The sequence below is a fragment of the Manis pentadactyla genome, chromosome 9 (assembly GCF_030020395.1).
Source record: "Manis pentadactyla isolate mManPen7 chromosome 9, mManPen7.hap1, whole genome shotgun sequence".
Lineage (NCBI taxonomy): Eukaryota > Metazoa > Chordata > Mammalia > Pholidota > Manidae > Manis > Manis pentadactyla.
The window spans coordinates 28,799,364-28,826,630 of record NC_080027.1 but is presented as its reverse complement, the minus strand read 5'-3'; the positions used below and the strand labels follow the sequence as shown (position 1 = coordinate 28,826,630).

General features: G+C 33.7%; 1 protein-coding gene across 3 annotated transcripts in view; it reads left to right on the top strand.

The window, feature by feature from the left end:
• TMEM135 (transmembrane protein 135) overlaps positions 1 to 27,267 on the top strand; it is a 254,688-nt gene that overhangs the window by 97,758 nt on the left and 129,663 nt on the right. For all 3 annotated transcript variants that reach the window (XM_057507151.1, XM_036906972.2, XM_036906971.2), the window contains one exon: positions 13,417 to 13,482. In XM_057507151.1, coding sequence (XP_057363134.1) covers positions 13,417 to 13,482 — 66 coding nt within the window. The remainder of the gene's footprint in view (positions 1 to 13,416; positions 13,483 to 27,267) is intronic.

Here is a 27,267-nt window from a genome sequence, read left to right as displayed (position 1 = left end):
TGTCTTTGGTTCACTGACCTTTTGTTTTCACGCTTGTCAGTAAATTGGTGATGATGGTAAAGGACATGCTATTCCTATTTCTACTTTTTCTGGAAGGACCTGGGTGAACAGATTGGTAATTAGAGCATAACTCTTTGGAAGTAATGTTCTATTGATATTTTGGAAATCATATGACTAAAATTCTGACATGGAAAGGGAATGGCCCTCCATATGCACAGTTCCTCCTTCTGGTTTTGACCCTTAATTCCATACTGTCCTTTTCATGGCCTGTGGAGATTGGACTGCATATATGAGTCTTACAGTCATTATGAGTAACTCTTGGTACTCTAGTATGGAATGAGTAGCTATTAGATATTTTAAGTAAGTTAAATTCAAATTGTCATCTAATTTCACCCATTTTTTGATATTTATTAAAATAGTAAATTTGTTGTAGGAAAGGTGCTGTTTCTAGTTTATGTGTTTTGTTAGAGTGTTTTTCTTTTATTTTTTACCTTGGTATATGATCTTCCATTTTTATTTTCTTTTTAGGTTGTACATATGTACTTTTTACGATTAGACTAATTTTCAGTGCAGTTTTAGGTCTATAGACAAATTGAGCAGAAAGTACAGGTAGTTCATATTCTCCCCTGTTATTAACATCTTGCATTAGCATGGCACATTTGTTAAAATCGATGGATCTACATGGATACATTATTTATTAACTAAAATCCATAGTGTATCCGTAAGGGTGTACTCTGTGTTGGTACAGTGGAATAGTTTCACTGTCCCCCAGATCTCCTGTGTTCTACCTATTCATTAATCCCTGGCAACCACTGATCTTTTAGTGAAAAGACAATTTCATAATAATAAGAGAGTTAATTCATCAAGAGGACATAAACTTAAATGTTTGTGAATCTAAAAACAGAGATTCAAAACACAGGAGTCAAAAATTGATACAACTACATGGGGAAATAAGACAAATCCACAACTATAATAAAAGATTTCAGTACCCTTCTACAATAGCTGATGGAAAAGTAGAGAGAAAATCAGTAAAGATAGCCTGGAAGAACACTGTCAATTCACTTAAGTAACCTGATTGATGTTTATAGAACACTACACTAAACAAAAGCAAAATAAACATTCTTTTCAAATCCATACAGAACACTTTCCAAGACTGTAATCTGGAAAAAGAGAAGGCACAAATTACCACTATCAGGAATGAGGTGCTATCACTACAGATCTTCAGAAATTAAAAGATAGGGAATATATGGACAGTTTTATGCCAATTAATCTGGTAAGTTAAATGGACAAATTTCTTGAAAGAGACAAACTACCAGAGATCATACAAAAAAAAATATAGCCTAAATAGCCCTATGTCTATAAAAAAAATCGAAATAGTAGTTAAGTATCTTCCCACAAAGGAAATTCCTGGTCCAGATGGCTTTGATGTTAAATTCTTACAAACATTTAAGGAAGAAATAATTCCAATTCTACACAAGCTCTTTCAGAAATTTGAAAAGGAGGAAATGTTTCTAAACTCATTCTAAGAGGGTGATATTAAACTGACAACAAAACCAGATGGAGGCATTACAAGAAAACTACAGACCAATATCCTCCCTCCATGAACATAGATATAAATATGTTTAACAAAATTTGAGCAGTTTGAATACAGCAATATATAAAAAGAGTAATAAATCAACTTGGTCTTAGTCCAGAGTACAGAGTCAAACACTCAAACATCAAGCAATGTAATTCACCATACTAAACTAAAAAAGAAAACCTCATGATCATCTTTGTAGATACGGGAAAAACATCTGACATAATCAGTCTTCTATTGTTCATAATAAAAACTTTCATTAAGAACTAGGAATAGAAAGGAACTTTCTCAAGTAGAAAGAGAGAATCTACAACAAATTTGTATCTAACATGTTTAAGGCTGAAAAGATTGAATATATTCTTCCTAAAATCAGGAACAAGGCAAGATGTCAGCTTGATTTTTATCAATTTGTAGTGGAAGTCCTAGCCAATGCAATAATGAAATGAAAAGGAATACAAGTCATCCAGATTAGAAAGGAAGAAGTAAAATTTTCTTTTTTTAGATAATATTCTAATAACAATTAAACACCAACAAACAATTTTTTCATTCTAGAAAAGGCAAAACTATAAAATAAAAACTATTAAGAATTTACAATGGTCACTTGTATCTCTGGTATCTTCTGCCTGTATCTTAAAAAATCACTGGCAGAGGAATGGGATTAACATTCTTGATTTAGTTGAGCCAATAGCCTTAAAAAAGAAGATGGATTGCCTAAACAAAATCAATTTTCTTAGAAGAAAAAAGTAAAGGAAGGGGGAGGGATGTTTATAGTCATCTAACAATTATTTATTACATATGCTAATCTTGCCTATTTACAAAATTAAATGCCAATTAAATGAAAAATCAAATTTAGATAAAATCTTTTATTCCCAGTCTTGAAGTTTAAACAAACTCTCAATTATTACAATTTTGATATTATCACCTTTTAATGGTTGAGGAAACAGCTGACAGAGTGACTTGCTGTTACTTTTCTTTGTTTTGACTCTACATGAAGGTAACATTGTGGGGGGAAAAGCATGCTTTTCTTAAGTTTTATTATATTCAAAGAGGAAAAGCAGAACATAATATAGTACATTATTTCATCATGTCACATTGGATAGAACATGACAGAACATACATTTACAAAAATACACACTTCTTCAGAGCCAGATGACTGCTATCAATTTGGAAACAAACCATCTGCTTATTGTTTAAATTCCTGAATAACTTACCAAGCCACATCTATAAACAGAAGTAACATTCTTTATAACCTTAAACCCACTGCTAAGGTCCATTGTCTCCATATGTAATGCATATTTCCTGTGTACTGAATGAAAACAGATTATGACATTTATGATGCCTAAAAAGATCAAGTTGATTCCATTAAAAGGAAAGGCTAATGAATTATACTTAAAACATTTGAAATTGTTACAAAACAGTTTGGGACATATTTATTCACATCTTGGTAGAGCACATGCCCCCAAACTATCAATAAATAAACCCCTGTCATATTCCAAACAAATACTTATTCATCAGCTCCTAATTCTTGCATTTATTCAATATTTATTGAGTGTTTCTCAGGTGTTAGGTGCTAGGGGTATAATGATGAATGAAACACAACTCACAACCTACTGAGAATTTTACATGAATATGTTACCATTATAATAAGTTTTATACTATACTAAGTATGATAATACATACTATAATAAGTATTACGCATTGTTGAGAGAAAAGAAAGTTTTAGGGATGCCTCAAGTTTCTGCTTGGGCAAATGAGGGATGAAAACAAGTGCAAGAACTCTGACCTGCAAGTGAAGGTGAGGTTGGTGATGCTTGTTTGCTGATTGGTCAGTTTTTATGTATAGTACTTATTTTCCTTAATTATTAAGTTAATTGTATAGTAGAGCAATGGTTCTTAAACGGTGATATGTATAGAATTTTGAGTGTTATGCAGAGTTTTCATAACTATTTGCTCTTCTTGGATCTCTTAAGTCCTGTGAGTGTGACATGCATACTGTCTTACTTGTTCTAAATTACTCATCTCTTGCATTTCTTGTTCACTTAAGTATTTTTTTTTTTCTTTTGCTAATTTTATTCTGTTTTGGTCAACCTCTTCCTCTGCCTCCAGTTTATATGAATTTAAGATGAAATCTGTATCTAAAACATATAAATGCTGTTCCTAAAAACATTTTAATTAGGGTAGTAGTCAGGTTTTTCTTAATGTTTGGTGGGAAGCAAACTACCAATTAGTTGAGAACTGCTTTGGGAAGGGGAACATTCATTTTTTAAGAACAGTGTGGTATTTAATGAACATCACCTGTTTTAAGTACACAGTTTGATGATTTTTGACAGATGTTTATAGTCATGTGACTATAATCATAATCAAGATATAGAATATTTTTCTCTTCCCTAAAAAGTCCCTCTTCCTGCTTTACAGTGATTCCTTCCCCCATATCCCAGGTCCTGAGCAATCCTTAATCTGCTCTTGGTCACTATAATTTCGGCTTCTCTGTAATTCACACAAATGGACATATGTTTTCATTTCTCTTGGGTAGATACCCAGGGATAGAATTTCTGGGTCTTATGGTAAGTGTATGTTTAACTTTATAGGAAACTTCCCAACTGTTTTCCAAAGTGCTATACCATTTTGTATTCTCACCAGCATCATTGAGAGTTCCAGTAGCTCCATATTCCCACTATCATTTGGTATTGTCATTCTTTTTACTTTTAGCCATTCTGGTGCATGTGTGGTGGTAGCTCACTGCAGTTTTAATTTTTATTTCCCTGAAGATTAATGATGTTGAACATCTTTTTGTTGACTTCGTGCCTATTTGTATGTGTGTGTGTGTGTATAAGTATACACATAACAAGATATACACATACATAAACAGACACACATGTATGCATGCACACATATATATATATCCATGTGCTTAAATATCTCTTTCTTTTTGATGTAGTCTGTTGAAATCTTTTGCCCATTTTAATTTTTAATTTTTCTTTGGTTATATGTCTCATTTTTGAGTTGTACAAGTTATATATTCTGAATGTAAGTGCTTTGTCATATATATTTGCAGATATTTTCTGTGAGTCTGTGGCTTGCTTTTTCATTTTTTTCTATTGAGTCATTCAAGGAGCAAAAGGCTTTTAATACTGATGAAGCACATTTTATTAATGTATAGATATTTATGCTGCATAACAAACTACTCAAAGTTTAGTGGCTAAAATTAACAATAGTGTTTATGTTGCATGAATCTGCCATCTGGGAAGGTCTTGCCAGAAGAGCGCATTGCTGCTCTATTTGACATTGGCTGGTGCATACTAGCTAAAGGCTAGAATCATCTGAGGACTCACTCACATGAATGGCAACTGGGCTTGGAATACTTGAATGGCTGTGTGTTGGAATACTTGGGCATCTCTCTCTGGTTCTATGTAGTTTTTCTATCATGGTGGCTTCTAGGCAGTTGGACTTCTTACATAGTGGCTCAGGGTTCCAAAGGTACATGTCCAAAGAAAATGAGAATGCCAAGCAGAAGCCATTTTGCCTGTTATGATTTAGCTTTAAAATTAGCAGCACTTCTGCCTCATTGTGTTAAGTTACAATATGAAGGTAGTTTCAAAGGTCCCAGGTTCAAGGGGAGGGAAGATTTGACATATGGAGGAACAGGGAAGGCTTAATAGAGGAATTCTGAATTGAATGCTGATAATATATTTTTAAATATAATCTGACAATCTCTGTCTTTTAATAGATGGGTTTAGATCAGGGATCAGCAAACTACAGCCTGCTCTCTGTAACTGCAGCCATGTCCATTCACTGATGTATCATTTATGGTACTTTCATGCTACAATGATAAGAGTTCAGTGGTTGTAACAGACACTGTGAAGCATGAGAATCCTGAAATATTTTTTATTTAAACTTCTGCATTAAAGTAAAGTTTTCTGGCCCTTGGTTTAGATACTTATTCATGTAATTATTTATATTGTTGAAATACTGCATTATCTTGTTTTCTGTCACCTCTTTTTTGCTTCTTTGTTCCTCTTCTCTTGCATTCCTTGGATTATGAATATTTTTTACTGTTCCATTTAAATTTATCTCTTGGCTTTTGGCTTTACCTTTGCATTATTTTTTAGTGGTTCTATTAGTGATTATAATATACATGCTTAATCTGCCAGTCTACTTAGATTTAATATTTTACCACTTAAAAAATATTACCACTTCTAGTAAAATGTAGGCTTACAACCACATAGGCCTCTGTACCCTCCCCACTTATGTTATAGTTCTCTTATGTATTACATCATGTACATTGAAAACTTCATCAGTGTTATAATTCTCAAGTCATACATATCTTAAAGATCTTAAAAGAAGAAATGCAAGCTTTTACATTTACTGTTTTTTCATTTTTATTTTTATTTTACCATTTCTGTTGCTTTTTTTTCATTCATGACACTTCAGGTTTCCCTCTAGGACTATTTTTCTTAAACCTGTAGAAATGCTTTAGCATTTCCTTTAGAGCAGGTCTGCTGGAGACAGATTAGATTCTCTTAGCCTCTTTCACATGAGAATGTCTTTATTTTGTCTTCATTCCTAAAGGATACTTTTGCTGGATATAGAATTCTGGGTATGTTTTTTTTTGTTTGTTTCAAAACTTTAAAGATGCTCTGTCTTCTCCTTTCTATAATTTCTGATGGCAAATCCATAATCACTTTAATAGCTGTTCTACTATATATAATATATGTGACTTTTTTTTGTTTATAATTTCAAGATATTTTCTTTGTATTTGAATTTCAGCATTTTGTTTATGGTATGTTTAGGTATGGTTTACTTGAGCATATCTTGCTTGGGGTCCACTGAGTTTCTTGAATCTTGAAATGTATGTCTTTCAGCAAACTTGGGAAATTTTTAGCTATTATTTCTTCAAATATTTTCTATGAATATGTTTTTTCTCTTTCTGCATCTCTGATAATACAAACACTAGATCTTTTGGTATTCTCCCACAAGTCTCTGGAGGCTCTATTAATTTTTTTTTTTAATCTTTTTTTCTCCCTGTTCTGTAGCATGAGTAATTTTATTGATATATCTTTAAGTTAACTGATTCTTTCTTCTTTTTATCTCCATTCTTCTGTTGAGCCCCCATCCACTGAATTTTTTATTTCAGATATTGTATTTTTTAGTTCCAAAGTTTCCATTTTTTTATGGTTTCTATTTTTCTGCTGAGAATGTCTTTCCATTCATAGTGTGTTTAACCTTACCTCATAGAACACAGTTACAATAACTACTTTTATAGATACTGTACTGCTCTATGTGTGTTCAGTGAGCAGTAATGTCAGTTCTGTGTTCAACACCTTTGCTTTGCTGCTTTGGGGCCTGTCCCATCTGTGTGCCACTTACAGGATATTCTAGGACTCAGGTGGTAGTTCCAATTGTAGTTTTGCTCTCAAAGCCCTTTGCTTTACTGCTTGGGAATGTTCCACACTTATGCTGATTAGCAGTGAGTTCTGTACTTAGGCCACTTTAAACACAGATTTAGTTAGGGGATCTGCCTTTCTAGCTCTTCCTTTCTGGGATTACCTCTATATTCTCTACCTCATTGACCTTCCTTTTATCGGTCCTTTGGCCAGAAAGATGGGGTTCCTCTTGGAGTTTTAGCTGCCTGTACTGCTCTTACAGCTGCACACACTCACACACTCAACAGGGCCTGCTTTGGGACAAAGTGGCTAGAGAAAAGAGTGAAACAAATACTGGGGATTTTTCCTTTTTTTGTGGGCTACAGAGGTCTCCTTTCTTGCCTTTGTGGCGAGAAAAACAGAACTTATTTTTCAGTTTTAACTACCTGCATTGCTGCTCTTTATCTTGAAGCAGCAGTGGGGCCTATCCTTGGGATAGAGTCAAGAGAAGAAAAGAAAGGACCCCTCTCCCCAACCTGGGATTAATTCCCTACACATTCTCTGGTTCACTTGGGACTGTCTCCCCTGTTCTCTGGCTGGAAAGAGAGTTTCTCTGAGAGGTATTCTTCCCTGTGCTGCAGCTGCTGCTGAAGTTATGAGGTATAATTAGTGAGCTGGCAAAGGGATGGGTTATAGGCAGCTGCCTAGAGAAAAGAGAATGAGAATGGTTTGGGGACTTCACAAAGGTCTTGGTTGCTCTGCTGATGCATGTATATTTTGAAGACATATTGCTAAATTGATATCATGCACTGCTGCTTTTGTGAGAAGCAGATAGCTAATGTTCAGTTTTCCAATTTTTTATTTTGTATTTTTATCATCGCAAGGAAGGAAAGCAGTTGGTACTTAAAAGCCTCAGTATTTAAATCTTTTTTCTTCTATGGCCAGGATAAACAACTGGGAAATGAACTTTGCATATGATTTTTGAAGACTATTGCTAAATTAATCTTCTTGATGTAATGTAAGTTTTCTACTTTTCTGGTTATCTTGTCAAGATTTTAGCTTAAATAAATGGCCACACGATATAATGTGCTAATTGTGGTTGACAGTTTTATATAGCACATTTTTAATTGCCATATGATGCAAATTTTAAGTGCATTTAAAATTTGTCTGCTGACTACTTTTTAAGGTAGAATTGGAATTCTTCAATTTGTTTGAGATGTTGAATTGCAATAAAATTATCATGTATTGAGCACTTATAATTTCCTTGAGTTTTGCACCATTATTATTCCTTCCTTATTTTGCCAATGATGAAGTTGAGCTCAAAGAACTGAAGTTGCTTGTCTGAGAACACACATCTTGCAAGTGGAAAAAAGAATTAAAACTCAACAGTCTATTTCTAAACCTGCTTTCTTAATATGCTACTTGTTATATATTGTATAAGGTGCTGGGAATAAATAAATAAATGATATAATTCATTGTCCTCCATGACCTTCATACTTGGTGAACCAGAACAATAAAGAGATAGTCATAGAACAGTAAGTGCTGTGACTTTTTCACATAGATTTTTGTTTTTCATGATCACAGTTGTGATTAAGGCTTATTCATTTTTTAGTCTTTCATTAGTCCTTTCTTTATTTTTACATTTGAAAAATCAAAATTTGTATTTCTCAAACATCTTTTCAGCTCAAGGAGTGTTGTCCTAAACTAGATCTCCTTGGATTCATCATTTTACATTTATTTAGCTCTTTACAGAGCCTTTCACATATGTTAGTTAGCACCTGCATTGACCACCACAAGAAGACAGGTTGATATTAGCTGTCACCTTTTGTAGAAGAGGTCAGAGATTAGAGTTTTAAATGACCTGTGTAAGGTTGCCTGATAGTAAAAAGTGGAAAAAAGATAACTAGAATTCTAGCTGCCTCACTAATAGGAAATAAGTATCTGCTAAATACACTTTTTACTTTATTTTATAAACTTGATATTGAATTAACCCAGTGAAGTCTTTCTATAATATGATGTTTTAAACTTATTTTAATCCCACTGCTTTTCAAGGCAAACTATATTAAATAAATATTTCTTATTTTTTAAAATTTTACTTACTTGGTGTTGGTTTAATGAATTAAGAAGTATTAGACAGTAGGAGTACGAGCCTCTATTGAATTTTGGTTGTTTTCACTTTGGGAGCTATTCAACATAGTGCTGCTTGTATTATAACATTTTACATCGTTCCAAAATTCTATCTGAAATCTGTTTCATCTCCTAGTGTAACAAAAATTGTTACTTTTTATTTTTATTTTTAACAAACAGTATATGTGCATGGTAGAATGTTAGAAAATAAAGAAAAAAAACAACACCCAGAGATTAGTACTATCAACTCATTGAATATCCTTCTGGGTCTTTTTTGTGTGTGATTTGACTTACACACATACAGAAAGAATTAATCCAGAACCTTGCATTTAGTACATCTAGATTTAATATCCCCTAGATTTCTCTTATCTAACACTCCTCTTAAAAACAGTCTTTCTTGCTAACCTGTTTTTTAACAAGGACTTATAGATGTTTTTTTCTTTTCCCCTGCCACTGACAGAAAATGTTTAATGATTGTTTTTAGTATTAGTCATTATAGCTGCCATCAAAATTCAAGGAGAGGGAAATTTTAACAAAGAAATTGATGGTGAAAAATTTTACAAATGCTGGAATTAGTCTTGTATCTTATTGTTTTTGACCCTTGTTAGTTGTTGTTTGGGTACAAGTAAGTTAAAAGCAGTCTCTTTAGTAGAGGTCAAAAGAATGTTGTACACTCCAGTGCTTTCTTACAGAACCAAAGGGAGCTGAGCTTAATTGACAGAGTGCTATTAGAATGAGACATCCTTTAAAATGTTGGTGGGAAGAGCTGATGAAATAAATCAATTGAGTTGGAAACAAAAGACTGAATTTGGTATTCTTTTTCTTCTGGAGAAAATGCAGAAAGAGAATTAGATCTTTAAACTGCCTCGGGTTTTTGAGACACAAAAAAGTTAAGTTGTTTGGTCTGGTTTAGAGAAGTTGTATACTTTACTCAAATGCTTGCTGCCTCTGCCTTTCTCCTTTTGCCCCTCAAATATATATAGTAACTAACCTGATCTAGATGAGGACCATTAATCACATCATTAGATTAAATTAAGTTTAAAAAGAAACTGGAAGGTGGAAGGTGTAATTTAATATACATATCATTAGGAATAGGAAAAAATGCAAGTATATCACTGGTGAGAAATTTTTTTCCTTTAATAAAATTTTCTGTAAATAGTTCTTTCAACATTTAGTTTTATATGCTTTAGTAGAATTCTGTCATAGCAATATAAGTGCCATTTATTTATAACTTGTTTTTTTGTTTGGGTATGTGACTAACCTCTCTCCTTCCCCTATTCATGACCTATTTTGACTCTCTCAGTGAATTTTGGATTAGAACTATATTCATATTATACTGTAATCACAAAATTTAGCAGAGTTTGTCCTGAAAGTTTTTAAATTTTCTGACTTAGCATGTAAACATCAAACCCTCTCCCTTTTTAGTGTGTGTGTTTGTGTGCGTAGGAATGTTCTAAAGATTGCCACTCTTCATTTAAAAAAATGTTTGGAAGGTTTCCTTTTATTATAAATTTCATGCTGTATTTTACCAATAAAGTTGGATTAAAAAGAGTTGTTTTAATCCATATCCTCTCTAGCATTGTTCACTTTTCCTTGACAATTCTTAACCCATGGACTTCTCTAGCGTTTCTAATCCCATAACTATGTGGATTTGTAACAACAAAGATTTATGATTTACAACCTTAACTGGGCTTTCAGTATTGCTTGGCAGTTCTATGTTCCATTCCTTTATGTTTTCCTTTTCCATGTATGCCATACTCTCTCCTCTGTCCTTTAAGAAGTTATCTTTCTCCTTCTCACCCGATTATCCTGTCTCCTAATTTAGAGGTGAGAGAGAGTCTCCTAATTTAGAGAGTGAGAGAGAGAGAGACAGAGAAAAGGGTGGAATAAAACGAGAAGGGAGAGAGAAAGCATTTGTCTATGTTTGCACCTTTTCCCTTTTAACATAGCTAACAGGTTTTGTGTGCTCTTGATCCTGTTCTCTACAGTAATCTCCTAGTCAGTATCCATTTTCCCTCCTGTGTTTATTGTAACTTCTTCCATCTTACTGACTACTGTTTTGCTATTAAAAACTTATTTAAATTTCTTCTATCCTAAAAATACAGTTATCAGTTTTTTCCTCAACTCTGCTTTTTAGGAATAACTCAATCTCATTCTTTACCTTTCCTGTCAAACTATTTGACAGAGTTTACTTATTACTGTTTGACTTTATGTCCTCTTAGTCTGTCAAATACATTCTTATATGCACCACTCTATTAAAATTGTAAAGACTTCTTTGCAAAATTGGACACTTGATTACTTACTGCTTTAAAAGTTAAAAATAGTTTTGATCAGATATTTACATGTTGTTTAAACAGACAGCAAGCTGTGGAGCCAGTAGAAAAAGCGTAGTCCTTTTTTTCACCTATGCAATGCCTCATTTTCACAATCCAGAGGCATTTTGCAACCCTTTTCTTATTTCTTCTGTTATTTACTTTTTTATGTCTAAATTAACATGTTTTCACTGCTATTTATGTTACACTGATCACACTGATTTTGTATACATACATTAGTTTCTTTGCAGTTTCCCCCGGTTTTCCACGCCTCCTACTCTGGATTCTTTGGATGTTCATTCCATTTTAAATTTAAAATTCTGTTTTTTTTTGTTCATATACTAACTTAAAATTTATGTTTAGTAGAGCATCCTTTGAATTCTGTTTTCGATTATTGAAGGTTAGAAATTATTCCTCTTCTGCCAGGTTAAGAAAAGCACATATTGGCAGATTAACTTGCATCATCTCCTTTCTCTGCCATACTCTTATGCAGTCTTTTTCTTTCAGCCTCACTGGCCATTTTACTAGTCTTTGAACATGCCAAGCATGATCCTCCCTACCTTCCTTTGTGCTTATTGCCCCTTCTGTCTAGAATACTCCTTTTACAGATTGAATGTTTGTGTTCTCCTCAAATTCATGTCAACACCCTATCCCTCAATGTGATGGTATTAGAAGGTGAGGTCTTTTGGGAAGTAATTAGGATGAAATGAGGAGCTCTCATGAATGGGATTAGTGCCCATATAAGAGTACAAAGAGAGCTCTCTTCTCTGCTCTCCACCTGTGGAGATAGAACAAAAAGACAAGAATCAGGTTCTCACCAAATACTGAATTGTGAAACTGTTCCTTTATTTTTCTTCTAAGAGTTTTATAGTTTCAGCTGTCACATTTAAGTCTTTGATCCTTTTTGAGTTAATTTTTGTGTATGATAAGTGGTAAGGGCCCAACTTCATTCTTTTGCATGTGGATGTTGTTTTCCTGGTACCATTTGTTAAAAAGACTACTTTCCCCATTAAATGGTCTTGGTACACTTATCAAATATCATAGACCATGTAAACAAAAGACTATTTTGGGACTCTCTATTCTGTTTCATTGGCCTACATGTCTGTCTTTATGGCAGTACCGCACTGACTGCTGCAGCTCTGAAGTGAGCTTTGAAATCAGGAGTGTGAATCCTCAGCTTTGTTCCACTTTTTCAAGTTTTGGTTATTTGGGGTCCTTTGGGTTCCATATGACTTTTAGGATGGATTTTTATATTTCTGTGAAAATGTCATTGGGATTTTGATAGGAATCACATTGACTCTGTAGACCAATGTGGGTAGTATTGACATCTTAATATAAAACCTTTCAATTCATGAACACAGGATGTCTTTCTGTTTATTTAGGTGTTGTTTATCTCTTTCAGCAGTGATATGTAGTTTTCAGTGAATAAATCTTTGGCTTCTTTGGTTAAGTTTATTCCTAAGTATTTTATTTTATTGTATTTATTTTATTTGATGCTATTGTAAATGAACTCTTAATTTCCTCTTAGGATTGTTCATTGTTAGTGTATAAAAAGCAGTAACTGTTCAGGGGTTATTTAATATATGATATCATTGTATTACTTTGTTTTCTGTCAGTATTTTAGTAACAGTCAAGTGATTTGAAGTGAACTCAAATGGAAACTAAAAATCAGAATAAATGATAATTTCTGAATTGAATCCAGGTATTAAAATTTTATTTACTCTTTGTTAATTAAATTAAGGTTTAAATCTATCAACTATACCAATTTGAAAGTATAGACCTGGAAGAATATCAGCAGATCCAAATAACCTTTGAAATAATTCACTTTGAGCCCTTGATGACTAAAATAAGGTTCTGAAAATGATATTTCTGGAAGTATAATGGAGAACTTGTAGCTCTTATTGTATCTTATTGATGCTTCTAAGAAGTTACTGGAAATGTAATAGTATTGAATGTTTTTTACATTTTGGGGGTGGGATATAATATGCATTTGAGTGCAGATTATAGATGATACAGCTTTACTCTTTTTAATTTACAGGCCACAGAAACGCTATTTAGAATGGGTGTAGCAAGAGGAACCATCACAACATGGAGAAACGGAGAAGTAAGATGAGAATTTTGATATAATCACTAGTTCTTAATTTGTAGTTGGCTGTTTTTAAGACATAAGATGTGGTGAATTCTGTGATGATTTGTATAACAAATTGAGAAATACCTGATACACATGATGTTGAGTAAATCTGACCTACAAATCTATTTCATTTGAGTTGTATTGGAAGCAGATCTTGGGTTGAAAATGAATTGTGAGCTTTTTATTTTTGGTTACTAGTTGTTTGTACTCTTAAAAGAAAATGTCATTAAAAAAAGTCTTCAAATATATATTTTTTAATGAAAATAATCCATACTTTTCCCTTTCTTCCTATTTTTATATTCTGCAGATCTGATACTTCTTAGGATAAAAAAATTTTTAATGTTGATATTTATCACAAAGAGAAAAAGGAGTGGGAGGGAAGGAGGGAGAAAGAGAAATGGAATTTAGTCTGCTCTTTCTTGTATTTGAGGCTCACTGAAGACACACATTCTAAGTTTTGATTTTTCTAAATGCTCCTACCAGTTATTAAAAAAATTTATCACCTGAAATAAATTTCCATTCCAAAATTATTTCCAGCCTAATTACTACCCTATTTTTTCTTTACTTACTTCCTCACTAAGACATTCTTAGGTTGGGATTGAATATAATGTCACATTGCCATATTCCTTTTTCTATTCTACTAGCAATTACTTAAGGGTAAAATATAGTGCACCTAATTCTGGAATTAAGTTCTATGTTATTTCATGTAATATTTATAATTCAATAACCTAAATATTTAGTAGTAGACATGAGTAAGTAGCTAAGGAGTTAACTGAAATTCTATTACAATATAATTATAAAATTTATTGGCCAATTTATCTGCTTGTCAGGTGAAAATGCACAGTCATTTAGAAATCTTACACCCTTAAATGTTCAACTGTACATTGGCAAATCATTTTGATATTAATTTGTAAAATATATTTTGTCTATGAAAATGATTTAATTGATCCTCTGTAGTCTCAACAAACTAGTATGTGGTGCCATTTTGAGAAAAGAAAACATTCCAGTTAATAAAGTCAGACATACTTATCTGCCTAGAATGTGTAAAAATGAATTTCAGATTTTCGTAATTACGGTGTATTTTCTCATGCGGCAATGAACTTTTGAACTTTATCTCTGTTTTAAGAAGACTGGGGAAATGTATGCAAGACAGGTTTATAAGTACTCTTCTGAGAATATCAACACATATTAAATATGTACATATTTTACTTAATGGAGAGGAAGTAATTAAAGCAGTTGGATTTTGATCCATTTCTTCCCCAGTTACTAGAGATTGCTATAGTCACTAGCCTGGTTAAACAGGTATTAATATTGGATAAAGTTTTTAGGCACTCTGACCTCATTTTCTAAAATAAGGTTAAAACTGCAAAATGCACTTTTTTTCCCTTACAGTTTACAATTGCTGAAAATGAAGTGTATCTTTTAATCAATGAGACCGCATAGTCACCATTTACTCTTTTCACATTTTAACACCTCTAAAATTATGAGATTTCTTATAAGTCTATGATATTTTATAGTTGATAAAATATGACAATATTTTGTAGTTTAAAAAAATACAGACTGATATGTAGTAAGTATTCCTAGCTAGGATAGGCCACAAAATTAGGTTTAGTTTAATTATTTGACTTTGGGTAGTAGAGAATTAAGGTAAAACAAAACAAAGATATTATGGAATATGTATATATACAAATGGCATAGATTGTAAGAGATCATGGGCTAAATGCTATGCAAATACAGTACATAACACTGTTCCTGCCTTTAGAGGAGCTTTGTTTCTGATGCAGGAAACAGTCGCATCAATACTTAAGAAAAAATTTTGGGAGACAATAAGACTGCTTAGTTTAAGTTGAGTCTGAAGCAGTGAGAGTACAGATTCCAGTGACAATGTGCTATAAATCTCAGTATCAAGGCAGTAATAGAGAATTAATTTAGGAGTAGAAAATAAACCAGAAAATTAGCAATTCAATGGATTATTTAAACAGAAGTGAAATCACTGTGTTTATCATATTGGAGAATTTATGTTATGCTAAGAGAGGAGAGTGGCAAGGAGTTTACTTGTCCTAGGGCATTAAAAAAATTGTTCTAGCCCATTACTGCAAAAATATCTGTTGTACAGGGATTAATAAGTAACCCCATGACAATGACATCTGCTAGGACGAATAAAGATTGGTATGTCCAAATTACAAAACTATCAGTCTTTGAGTAAATTTGTTAACTGTATGCATGGTGACTCAGAACTTTGCTACCTTCCCTGTGTTCCAATTCTAAGCCTATATTTTATCTACCCATTGGACCTTTCTGCTTGGATATTTTAAGAAATAGTGAGGCTCCTCTCTCGGAAAGGTAGAAGGTATTTTTGAAGGAGTTTGAAATTTACTTTCTAAGTTGTAATGAATCACTAGCAAATTTAAGCAAAGGAGTGACACATCTTTTTTAACTTCATCACAGCTCTGCACTTTATACCCATCTTACAGATAAACCAAGGCTCAAGAAGTTTAACATTTTGCCTATAATCAGCTTCCCAACAAACCATAGGAAATGGGAGTGCTAGAATTTGACACCAGTTTGACTCCAAAGCATATTCATTCCACTATAGAATATAATTCCTTCTCAATGTAATTCACTTAGACTAGAATTTTCTAATCATTCAATTGTCCTATGGTTTGACAATTGAAAAAAAGCATAGTAGCTAAGACCTCTAACATTATGTGAACAGCAATGATTGCTTATCACTGTTAACTTTTCATACATTTAAAGAAATATATGGCTTAAAATGAATAGAAAAAAAATACTGAGTTTTCACAATTACATTTTGCCACTGATAGCCTGATGATGGTGATATGTTCTTTGTACACTCCTATATGGACTAGCTGGATTTTGTATCTTATTAAATTATATAAGCTAGAAAGCGGATACATTTTTTGGATAGAATTTTTTATAATGTGTTTCTTTATTTGGGGGAGGAACTAACTTGTAAAATTATCATTGTCAATAGTTACTGAATGTGCTTAGCACAAAAATTATACTTTTGTAACTTCTTCAGGAAAGGTATCCTGTTTTCAGCTTTCTACATATTTACATATAGGTTGAAACAAGTACTTTGTTAAAAGATAGATTACTATCTTAAATCTATGTGTTTTAATAATTATCTACTGTTCTTTTACATAACTTGAGACCGAAGTGAGCCAGGATTGGTGTTTTTTTCATTAGATTATTCTTAATGTTTATAAAAGAGAACAAAACAAAATTTGGCTATTTTTTACCATAGAAAAGTGGAATTTTAAATGCTAGGTCTTAATTTAATCTTTTACCTTCTGTTTCATCAGCTGACACTATATCCTCAGTTTTGACAAGTAATAATGACAGGGGTCACTGAGCATGTGTAATGAAGAAGCTAAGTGATTTCCAATAGCCAGTGAGTTGATTGATCTGTTTTAGCTGTATTAGTTTTTAAAAAAATTTTATGAACTCCTAAAATATCAGGTATACCTATTTTCACTTTTTAAAAAAGTTTAAATTTTTATATCTGTGTTTTTAGCATTACATTTGGAATTTTGGAAGAGATTCATGAATGGAAGGAGAAGTAATCCTTGCTTGCTCATTTTCAAGTTTTATCGAGCACCTACTTTGTTGACAGCATTGTTTTAGGTGCCTGTGATCCATCAGTGAGCAAAACAGACCAATATCCTTGCCTTGGGGAGCTTATATACTAGTCCATTAATAAGCTGTGTTCTAATTATGGAGAAAACATGTACAAAGCAACTAGGAAGTAATTACAATTATTTAGCTTCAAAAGAAGGTATAAACAGGTATATGGTTTAAAAGTACACATAATTTAAATAATGAAAGAAGAAACAGGTAATTAAAGTTAGTTGAGAAGATTTCTTAGGAGGCATATCTTAAATTGGGTCTTGAAGAAATTTATGAGCATTATTGAAGGAGAAGAGGTCAAAAGGCAGTACCAGTTAGAAGAAACAATATAAAAAGGGGCATAGTTGAAAGTTATAGAGAGATATCTTGATATAGAATCAAAAAGGAAAGGGGGGGAGGAGGGTGTGGTGTTGAGGGAAGGAACATTTGTTGAGTGCCTTTTCCAGCCACTTTATAACTACTCAGCTCATTTTATACATCAAAACAACTTTCTATTTTAGATCCTTTTTGTCACCATTCTTTACAAAGGAGAGATATCTGAGGTTTAAGGAAGAGTAGGGTTTTTATTTTTAATCATATTTTCCTGGGAATTTGTTTTTGAATGTTTATGATTTTGATTCAGCTTGTGGTAGAATCAAAAATGATTCTTGATTTTATCTTTTACTTGATTTTATCTTTCATCTCCCCCACCCCAAGTGGAGTAGCCAGTCTTGTGTGATAGAAAGGGTACTTGTCTGCATGCCAGGAGACCTGGCTTCTCTTCCTGGCTTTACCAGCTATGTGGTCTTGGACAATCAACTTAATGTCTCACAACTTAAGATTCATACTTTAGAAAAGAGTTGATTAGATGATCTTTAAGGTCCTACAAATTTCACATTTTCTAAGTCTGGGCAGCTTTGTATACACTTATTCGTAGTTCTCAGCCTTGACTCCACCTGCGAATTGCCTATGGAACTCTGCAAAACTGTAGATGCCTGGGCTCCAGCCCCAAAGACTTTGGCCATCAGGTCTAGCATAGGACTCCCAATATAACATCAGCTGATTTTAATGCTTAGTCACTGTTGTAATCTACTGTTTTAGAGTATTTTTCAATTTTATGTCTTTTTTGAATTTAAGGAATGTGCAATTTGAGTAAAACAAAACAGATAAAGAAATAGCAAAGAAATTTGTAGTGTATTTAAAGATTTTAGTATATAAAGTAGAACACAGCAGCAGGGTTTGTTCCTATTTTGGAAAGATGGATCTGAGTTTTGACCCAGTATCTAATTTTGTTTTATGTTACTCCATGGTATTATGTATTCTGCATGTTTTACTGGAATGGAAACCTTTTTTGCCTTCATGGAGCATGCTTCCATTAGTAGTATATAGACTATTTTAGTTTTAGTGTGATTGCTGCATTGAAGGTAGGAGCTTTTTTGTTATGGATTTGTTTTTTTCAGGTTTAGCACTTGCCTAACACGTAAGTATCTCAGTTGATGAACAAGTAATAGATTTATTTAGGAAGAACTTATGTGGTAAATAGTACTTTGATTTAATTAACTCTCAGTTTAAGATAAATATAACCATAAATATCTTTATAGATTTATATGTATACATATAAATACTAGGGCTATATTATTCTGAAATCATGAAGTTTATGATACAGTGATACATTTTTCGACATCAGATTTTTTCATAAATTAAGAAATATTTGAAGAGACTTATATTTACATGTATTTATTCACAAAGTTAATTGAATATTCAGATGCTAAGATACATTTCCGGCATTGTGGAATTGTTAAAAACTGTTCAATTTAATATATTTCTTAAGTTAATATTTTCTTCTTTTTGAATGTGAATTCTTTATATAAGGAAATGTAGAAGTAAACTTTCATACATTTATATTTTTAAAATCGCATCTATTTTTTTCTTGAATTTTTTTCTTTTTATAGTATTTCTCTTTTAATACCACTTCAGGAAATATCTAAGTCTTTAATAAGCAAAGTGCTCATATTTCAAATAGTAAAGTCTCTTGAGGCCTGGTGCACAGTAGATTGCAGTAACTAGTCACTTGTAGAATCTAATCAAATCAGCGAGTCTTTATTGAGAGCATCTTGAAAGGGGGTGTGATACATGGCTTAAGAATCGGATCTAGTGTCTCTTCCCTTTCCTCTCTTCCCTAAATATTGAGTGCCAGGGACTATATTAGGTGCTGGGTTTTAACAGCAAAAAAACCTAATATGGTATCTGCTCTCAGGAAGCTTTATAGCTTTATAGCTGGGTCTGTAACATGCCACTTAGGACCTTGTTACTCAGTGTTTTCCTCTGTCAGTAGGAATGAAAAGTGTCCATTTCATGCATTACTTTGTGAGAAATAAATTAGATATTATGTGTAAAGCAGCTAGCACAATGTCTGGCATATACTAAATAATAACTATTTTTTATTTAGTTAAATATGATGAAATATTTTCTATATTAGAGTGAATATATGGAGATCTCTGGATTATGGTTATTTATAACAGTATGTGAATTGAGAGTTAGTAATGAAAGACTGACTAGATATTTTGGGTCCATAGCCATGTTAATACCAGTGTTACTGGTGCTTTTGAATAATTATTTCCTTGATCATTTCCTTCCTGTGGAACTCAGGGTTTTTAGGTCAACATATATTGCCAGTGCCCTCTGCTGTCTAGTGCCAGTAGCTCAGTAATATACAGAATGTATGTTTAGTTACAGACTTGAAGTGTACTACTCAACCACATTCCACTGATCATGATTTTGTTACTATATGTAGAATTAAACATAGCAGGAGGAAGTGCAGTGGTAGAAAAACTGATGTACAATGTAGCAAATAGAATCCTAGTAGAAAAATAGGGCCAAGTCATTACATAGTGAAAACTTAGTTCTTCTAATAGCAGGTCTTAGTTGGGCAAAAGTCCCACTGACAATGGCGACTAAGGCTTGTCCCAGAAGTGCAGACTAAGGCTCATTTAATCTGTCAAAGAAAATTGGATTATCTCTGCTGTAGTAAGATTTTTCATCTATGTATTCATTTTACAAGAAAAAAAATATTAAGATACTTTACACATGTCCATTGCCATTGAAATACGTTGTTTGTTAACTTGATTAGCTTCCTTCCATGTCCCCATATCATCTAAGGAAAAAAAAAAGGAATTCTGACCTCTCTAGAATGTTCCTGAGTAACTTAGTCAATGATTTTTTCCTACTGGAAGTGATTTCCAAATTCTATGCTTATTGATAAGCTATACAAATAATGTATTAGAATTTAGCCTAGAAAAGTTATGTTTTCTCCTTTCAAGTAGCAGGTAGAGTATAGCTTAGAAAAAAAAAGGCATATGGGGAAAATGGATAGCATCCAGAGAAGAAAAAAAGAAGTAAGTATGGAAAAGGATCTAGAGAGAAAGGGTGAAGCCCAGGGAATATTTGTAACAAGCAAGATATCCATCTATAAGGAAGCCCCAAATATATCTCTAAAAGGTAGGAAGAAATGAGTTTTGACTGCAGAACAAAAAGTTCGGGATAACTGGAGCTGCTGGTCATTACTTCAGGGTGATGAAACATTAAAAGAGGCTTCAAAGAGGTTGTGGGATTGCTATCTTGCTCATTTTTACAAAGTTGTTATTTCTTAATAGCCATCAATTTGATGGTTTAGATATTAAAGTGCCAGAGGCAGAAGGCTGGTCTAAGTAACGTCTTGATTTTTTTTCAGTTTTCCAATTCCATGAATCAAAACAACATGTCGTATTTTGGCAGGTGCTTAGAAAATTTCGAATTCATGCCAGAATTGCCTCATCAAACATTGACTTTCAGAACTTATATTTTATTCTTGTAGAAATATTTTATTTTGTCACTAAATCTAAATCTGCTTTTAAATGGCTCATCATGATAAATGCTGTGGCTTTATTTCATACTTCTGATGAATACTTTATTTGGAAAATTCTGGTACAGATAAGGTAGGCCAAGGGCCAAACTGAGGTTTTAAAAATATCAGATCACTATGTTTAAGCTTGGTGGGCTTGTCTGTACCAACTCTGTAGGCACCTTTTTATACTGAGATAATTATCTTTTATGCCTTTATTTTCTTCATAATAGTAACTCTGTTTTTGATTTAAATACAAAAATAAATGTGCCATAATTTTGTCCTTAAACAAAACAAACAATATCTGGACAATATCTGGCTAACTGTGGGACACTTAGGTTTTATTTTTCAACGATTGGAAGGGTTCTTAAGATAACATCAGTTTGTCTTGATCCTAATAGGAAAAGCTTTAGGGCAGAAAACAATTATTTCCACATGGGAAATACCAGTCCCAACTACCTCCCCTCCACCAGCCACAAACTGAACTTAACCTTGCCTACCATGGTTAGTTATATAGCTAAATGTTGAATGCATTAGAAAATGCAGGCTCTGTTTTAAAAATAAAGTCTTTAAATGTACAGAAACTGTTTCTTTGTACAGAGTCTACCAAAAGAATTTTGTGCTTGATGTTGGGGTGAGTTTTGCAGCAAGTAATTTAAACTTTTGAATTATCAAAGAAATTAAATTTTATGCACACATATCCAAATATACTTTTACCATTTTGTTTGTAGGTCATTTTTTCTTTCTTTGTTGACACTTGGGTGTGTTCTCAATAGGTGATTTTGCTATGTAGAGCAAGTATTATTTGTGGTGGTTCAGTAGGGATATGGCAGATCAGAAAAGAGAAGATTTGTTATTAAATGATGAGCCTTGACCCTAAGGTTATTACCATGAATCACCTCATTAGCATGACTGATACTCCTATTGCTTAAGAAGCTCCAGGGACTTTTGAAGCTGTACCAGGAACTGGGAACAAAGACCAGATATATTCTTTATTATAGCACAACTGATAAATTTGATTTCTCTGAAAATTTCTTATCCATGGAATAATACAATATGCATTTTTTATGTCTGACTTCTTTTATTTAGCATGTTTTTGAAGTTCACCCCTATCAGTTTTTCCTTTATATCTTTTTGAATCAGGGATTTTGTTTTCTTCAGGTAGAGTCCTAGGAGTGGATATAACTTTTAGTTTTGCATTTAGATCTGTGATCCACTTTGGGTTGACTTTTGCATATGGGATGACACAAAGGCTCATCTATTTATTTTGCACTGGATATCTAATCGTTCCAGCAGCATTTGTTGGAAAAAAACTCTCCTTTGCCTATTTAATTACTTTGACACCTTTGTCAAAAATCAGTTGATTATAAATGTTAGGGGTTATTTCTGGAAATTTTGTGATTCAGTTTCTGTTAAGATGGAAGAAGAATGGTCTTTCTAGCTTTCCCACTGATTATAACTAAAACCCCTGAACAGAATATATCAAATATCCAGAGAGTAAATAATAACAAGAGTTTTGGGAAGGGAGGTCAAATCTGATAATATGACTGATAACAGTGAGTGTCCTATACCCTCTTACCATCCTTTATATCCTGGCTTGGACTCTAGGTAATCCCCTATTCTTGATCTGCACAATGTATCCAGGCAGAAAAATCTCTTAAGAGACCCTCTGTTCCTCTGTTTATGATCAGAAAACTCAAAAAGAGGACCCCTGCATGAAGGAGACAATGCAAAAATCATCATTTTCTTTCTTTTCTATTTGGCTTTATTCTTCTGGTGGGGTTGCAGGCAGGCCCCAGCCATGAGGCTCTTCTCCAGTAACAGTGGCAACAGCAGCTATGTAGCCATTTAAAACTTTGACCAGAGAAACTGGACAAAGGGGCTCCTCTACTCCAAAGAGAGTGGAGAGAGTATCTGTTATTTTTTTGCTGTTTTCCTTCTTGCCTCTTTACCCCTGAGGCAAATGTAGTTGCAGGAAATGTGTGATGGTATGGATAGGCAAAAAACCCAATGTAGGCAAAGGATCAAGAAAAGGGCTCTGAGAGACAGCATGGGAAAATCATGGAGAGGTAAGAGGTAGAGTAAAAGATGACATAAATTTGTGTTTGAAGTTTGAACTAACCCCTGAGCTCAGCATATGTGGAACTTGGTTGAGGAAGTGTAATGAAGGCTTGGAGAACTGAACTCTAGCACAGACCACTGCCTGTAGGTGGCACATACGGGATAAATGGAGTAGTACTGAAGGACTTGGGAAACTGAAAATGATATTCAAACTGCATCCCACAGAAGTGGGTAGGGCGTTGTGGCTGAAACCTAACAGGGCTGATTGTATACAACAACAATAACAACAAAAACATCCACAAAAACAAGAAATCAATTCTTCAGATGGGCAAGATGTATACTGTGACCAAGAGTGTCATGGTGCAAGTCTCTGGAAAATAATCCAAAAGTATTTGACATATGAAGAAATGAGGAAGTCATAATCAATTGTAGGGAAAACAATCAATAATCAACAGATGGCCACCATGAGATGACACTGATGTTGGAATTGTATTAAAAAGTTCTCAGAGCAGCTATTATAACCCTGCAAAAACTTCTGAAATGAATGGAAAGATTGAAGCCTCAGTGAAAAAAGAGAAACCAAATTGGAATTTTAGGACAGAAAATTAAAATAGATCAAATACTAATATTGAACATTAAAGTAACTAAAAATTTACTCTATTAGTTCACTAGCACAGTAGAGAAAACAGAGGAAAGAAAAGTGAAGCTGTAGAGAGCTCGATAGTAATTGTACAATCTGAACAATAAAGGTTAAAAGACTGAAAAAAAAATGCACGGAGCTTAAGGACCTGAAGGACAATGGCAAATATATAACATTTGTGTCTTGAGAGTCCTAGAAAAGAAGACAAAGAGATTTGTGCAGAAAAAACATCTGAAGAAATAATGGCTTACAGACTTTAAAATTTGGTGAAAGACACACATTTATATATTTATAAAGCTCAGTGAACCCCTACGAGGCTAACTATTGTATGATTCTATTTATATGACATTTTGCGAAGACCAAAACTACAGGAAGGGGAGAACAGGTCAGTGGTTGTCAGTGATTGGAGGTGGACGAGAGGTTGATTACAAAAGGACAAAATGAGGAAGTAGTTTTGGTGATGAACTATTCTGTATCATCATGATACTGGTGGTGGGTACACAGCTCTATGCATTTTTCAAAATCCATAGAGCTGTGCACTGTAAATAAGTTTTTTGTATACATATTAAAAGAAAAAGTAATGGTTGAAACAATAAAGTGTATTGAGAGATAAAACATCCAGAATGCTCTGGTTCTTATAACTTCTCCTGGACTAATATAAAGATTAAAGAGCATAATTACAGAGGCTAGTTCTACAGTTTTTTTCTTTCTTTTGTCTTCCTTCTTTCAGTATTTTTCTTTATCTTTGATTTTTTTCTAGTTTAAAAATGATATGAGTAGGCATATTTTTTTGGCATTTATCTGAGCTTGCTGAATCTATTGTTTGGCGTCTGACATTAACTTGGGGAAATTCTGTCATTGTCTCAAATGTTTCTCCTGTTCCTTTCTTTCTTCTCTTGGTATTCCCATTACACACGTTACAACCTTTTGTAGTAGTCCACAGTCCTTGGATTTTCTGTTATGTTTTTTCTAGTCTTTGTTCTCTTTGCTTTCCAGTTCTGGAGGTTTCTATCAATATATCCTTAAGCTCAGAGGTTCTTTTCTTGGCTGTGTCCAGCCTGCTAATAAGCCTATAAATAGCATTTTAAAAATTTCTGTTAATAAGCCTATAAATAGCATTTTTTATTTCTGTTATTTTTTAGAAAATCTCCAGTGTTCTTTTTGGTTCTTAGGATTTCCATCTCTCCACTTACATTGCCCGTCTGTTTTTGCATGCTGTCTACTTTGTCCATTAGAGTGCTTAGCATATTAGAGTTGTTTTAAATTCATGGCCTGGTAATTCCAACATCCATGTCATGTTTGGTTCTGATGCTTGCTTTGTCTCTTCAAACCTCTTTCACCTTTTAGCATGTTTTGTAATTTTTGTCTTGAGTGCTGGACATGATGTATTGGGTAAAAGCAACTGGGGTAAATAGGACTTTAGGAATGTGGTGGTTAGGTATGGGGGCAGGAGAAGTGTTCTGTAGTCCTATGATTTTGTTTGTCTTTTTGTGAACCTATGCCTCTGAACTGTGAACTTCACTGGTGTTTCTCAGTTTGTTCAACCCCTTTAGGTGAGACAGGATGGCTAAAGTGGGCAGGAGCTGGATACTTCCCCTCCCCCAAGTCAGTTAGGCTCTGATAATACAGCAGCAGATTAGGCTCTGATTAACGAGTTTCCCCTGAGCACAGGCCTTGTTAAGGACAGAATGCTCTGGCTTATTTCAAAATGGTTCATTTTTCCCTTCCCTTCCTTGTAAGGGGATTTTCTTCTGATGTTTTCTGTGAGAACCTAGTCAAGCCATTGGAGGTTAAACTCACAGAAAGTGTGAGGGTCCCCCTATGATTGGGTGCCCTTGGGGTTTTTAACTCTCAGACTTGTCCCTGGTAAGCCTCCAGTAACTCAATTACATTTCAGGTTTTCTGTTTCCAGCCCTGGTGTCCACAGTTTTCACTTGTGACTATTTGCCAGGCTTTCCCCCCAGTCTTGGGGGCAGTAGTTTGTCCCCAGGTCCTCAGTTCTCTTGTGGATCCAAGTATTGTTGGGTTTTCAGTTTGCTCAGCTTTTTACTTGTTAGGATGGAGTGTCAACTTCTAAGTTTCTTAGGTGTGAACCAAACACTAGGAGTCCCTCAGATTCTTCTAGGAGAATTGAATCCTTGAATTCAGTATTCCTATGTGATGTTGAAGTATTCAATTCCTTTTGAATGAGGGTGATAATTTTTTTAAAGGAAAGAATTGGCAACATGGCATGTATTTGAACTGGGAGTAAAAAGTCTTAATATCCTTAATAAAGCCCAAGCCAAAGTTGAAAAGCATTTGCCAAAACTAGAAATTCAGAACAGAATTTAGAATATGTAATGATATTTAACCATACTAAAATGACATATTTGTTTATTGTCTTTCCATGCAAACTTTGTAAGTTTACATGCCAAAATGAAATGTATATATGTTTTGTGTTTCCTGTTAACAGTAGGTATATACAGTGTACATTTTATGACCTGCATGCTATTTCTCTTTTTTTAAATTCTCTATTTAAATTAGGAGGAGAAATATAAACCAAAGTCCTTTCTTGTATGTGTGTTTAAGTTACAGTTTCTTATTCATTGTTCAGACTTACGATGTTGAGTAGAGGATTGTGCTTAGTGCAATTGAAAACAAGGTGGAATAGTTGGAGAACTACAGACTCATATAAGAATTTCCAGTTGGTGACCTTTTTGCTCCAGATCTTACAGCTCTGACAGCCATCTTAAAGTGTTGTTTATCTTGTGTTTTAAAAATATTGATTCCTCTGTCTTAAGAGCTGTCTTCAGATTTTGTTTGCCTGGGTTTTGTCAAGGCTATTTTGGCAGTTCTAGTAAGTTTCTTTTAAATCATTGCATTATGTTTTCACCTAAATGTTAAATATAGAAGAAAACCCTTGAAAAGAAAGTCAAGTTATACACTAGGTATACAGCCTTTTCTTAAACATGGCTTAGTACTGAGGCACAAATATGAATTAACGTCAACTTTGCCAAACATGGAAGAACAGTTGCTCCCAAAGAATTACGGTAAAACCCTTTGGAGGGGTTTTCCTTTTCCTGTGCTGCATGGGTTGTGCAACAGTATGGGGAGGCAAAACCCCAAACTTTGCAGCCTATGGCTACCTCTTTTGTTGCCACCGCTGCTAAAGAAAAAAGGAATCAGTGTGTTTGCTTACCTTACAGACTGCTACAGTGGATGGTAATAGCCAGCTCTACCATTCCAAAAAAATAATGAGATTCAAAAGCAAATAACTGTTTGTTGAAAACAGTGTGCCCTTGCCCATTTCTTCCACTTTCCACATTCAAATCCTACTCATTCCGCAAGTGAGACCCATCACAATTGTTAGCTACTCTGTGGAGTGTGCTTTGATTTCCCCAGCTGGAAGTCATTTTTCCTTTCTCTGAAATATCACAGCACAGTATTTGTACTCTGTAAAAAGCCTTTAGTGTTTCCTGCATTTCCATTTGTTATTTAGTTATTTGCCTTATGTTTTCTGCTAGATTTTTAAGCTCTTCAAGAACGGTTTTTGTGTCTAGTTTTCCTT